Genomic DNA, 2,477 nt, shown 5'->3' on the forward strand with positions numbered 1-2,477 from the left:
GAGGGGTATGTAGGTTGATTTCTCTGTGGTAAATTTCTGTTGAGATGAATATAGTTGCACCACCGCTAGCTCTGGTGTTTGTTCTTCTGATGAAGTGATGACCTGAATAGTTTTTTAGGTACGGATTATGACTGGTTTTGAAATTCGTCTCTTGCAGGCATAGAATGTCAGGAAGAGTATCGGAGATAAGTTGTTGAATCCGTTCTAGTCGTGGGTAAAACCCTTTGCAATTCCATTGTATTAATTTGAAGGTGGATGGTTATTATTGTGTAGATATTTGGGAAGAACTGTCAGAAGGGTCGTCGTCTTCTGTAGTTATGTCAAGGCTATTGAGACTTTCAACTTCAATCTCTTCATCCTTAAGTTTTTCTTTGATTTTCTTTGAAATTCTGGTGATTCTGTTTTTGCTTGCTCTTTCTACGTATGGGTAAATATTATGTAGGTCCTGTAGTAGTGCTTTTACATTCGTTGTGAATTTTTCAGCTTCGTTATAGGGTGAAGGGCATCCATAAGAATTTTCAAGAAACGCAATTAGGTTATCATAGGGTATATGGAAGGATTCTGGGTTTTCTTGATAAGCAGTTGAAATTGCAGTTTTGGTGGAGTCGCTCAGGGCGTGGTCCTCAGGTACCTCTATTTTGCGCTTCTTCCTGACTCTTTTGTTATCGGGAATCCTTTTCGTTGGAGTTTGTGGGGGCGGCATGTAATTCTCACTTACAGGGTCAGACCCGGTGGTAGGTTCTTGTTGACTGGTTTGATCACTAGATGACAGGATCTCTGAGAGTCCTCTCTTGGGAGCAGGAATCTCACCCGCTTGTGGTATCGTAGAGGACGGATGATGAGCTTGAACATAGTTTGTTGGGGCTTGTGTTTGTGGTTGGGTGTTATGTACTTGAACTGTTTGAGGGTTAGGGCAGGTTGATGCTACGTGGCCAGTTTGGCGGCAAATAAAGCACTCCATTTTGTCTGTTGAAAGGAAAATCCTATATTCGTTACCGTCGTATTGGACTAAGGTGGATGTTTGTAGTTCGTAATTCTCGTTAGGGGGGAAAATATATACTTGTCTTCGGAAACTGAGTATATGGGAGTACTCATCTCCAGGTATACCAGCTTTCAAGAATGAAACGGGGGAAGCCAATTGTAGTCCGATGTCAGTTAAGACTTCTGTTACGAGATCGTGTGGGATGCATGGTGAAATATTCGAAATCACAATCCTCTTTGTTGGTGAAACTAGCCTTCTTACATTCAAATTTGTGTCACCTATAGTCACAGTTGGGTGGGTTTTGATAAGTTGGTCTACTAGTTCTATATTGGCTAGGTATACGCAGATCCTGTTGTTAGATATTCTGGAAGCGAAACAGATATTTTTCGGTTGGATAATGTTACCTATAGCCTGGACGTAGTCGAATAGTTTCAGGTTGTCCTCCGCATGTAGCACTATAGCTTGTTCTCTTTTAGGAAAATTGATTTTTGGAATTGTTTTAGCAGCAGTTACGTAGGATTGGGAGCTCATTGTATGTTCAGTGTTTTTCGACATTGTTGTATTGTGTTCAGTAGGGTTCTTGGATGCCATGCTTAACACCCTTGTACTCAAGAGTGTTCGGTTTGAAGTTTGTATTTAGGTGTTAACTATCAGCGTATATGTAGTTTTATATACATCATAATGTATTATTGGTTGCCTATTAATAGGCAGTGAATAATCCGTTTATACTATCAGCCGTGTGTATATGCTTACAGAATAAAGTGGGAAAAAACTCGTTTGTTTACAAACGAAGTCGGGGTAGAAAAAGTCTCTCAAATTTTTGATAAGTAACTCAAAGTGAGTACCACTTACGTATACTATTATAGCACACTCGTTGATAACCACTTATTTCGTAATTAGGTACATTCAATTGGTAGCCACCAAAGAACGATGCAAACACCGTGGGTGTAGACTCGCGAATCAGGAGAAATTTGAATTCGAAATTTTTGGGAAAAACCGTAAAAATTCAATCTCTCTACAAAAATCGTTATATCTCCTAAACTATTCGTCGCAAACCCCTCAAATAAAAACTTTCGTGATGTACGTGACCAGATCAATAGAAAAAGAGGTTAATTATAACCTAGAAGGAACTTTTAATTTTTTACAATTTTTTAAGGTCCGGAGTAAGGAAAATTCGAGAAAATTCGAGAAAATTCTTCGACTCAAATATTGTCATACGTGAGTGGAATTCGAATAATCATGAACTGCCAATACCCACTCTGCTCACCGATTTTCCGTAGTCCCCATAGTTTAGGAGAAATTTGAAGTCGAAATTTTTGGAAATAACCGTAAAAATTCAATCTCTATAAAAATCGTTATATCTCCTAAACTATTCGTCGCAGACCCCTCATATAAAAACTTTCGTGGTCTACGTGAACAGATCGATAGAAAAAGAGGTATAATATCACCAAGAAGGAACTCTTAATTTTTTACAATTTTTTAAGGTCCGGGGTAA

The 2,477-nt window shown here is 38.7% G+C and overlaps 1 protein-coding gene across 1 annotated transcript; it reads right to left on the reverse strand.

Moving 5' to 3' along the window:
• Positions 1 to 547: 547 nt before the first annotated feature.
• On the reverse strand, positions 548 to 1,714 carry LOC123676938. The gene is made up of 2 exons (XM_045613279.1): positions 1,061 to 1,714; positions 548 to 962 (listed from the first exon to the last, which is right to left on the reverse strand). The coding sequence occupies exons 1-2, from the start codon at positions 1,571 to 1,573 to the stop codon at positions 909 to 911; spliced, it is 567 nt and encodes a 188-aa protein (XP_045469235.1). The 5' UTR covers positions 1,574 to 1,714; the 3' UTR covers positions 548 to 908.
• Positions 1,715 to 2,477: the final 763 nt, after the last annotated feature.

Source organism: Harmonia axyridis, chromosome 3 (genome assembly GCF_914767665.1).
Source record: "Harmonia axyridis chromosome 3, icHarAxyr1.1, whole genome shotgun sequence".
In the NCBI taxonomy this organism is placed as follows: domain Eukaryota; kingdom Metazoa; phylum Arthropoda; class Insecta; order Coleoptera; family Coccinellidae; genus Harmonia; species Harmonia axyridis.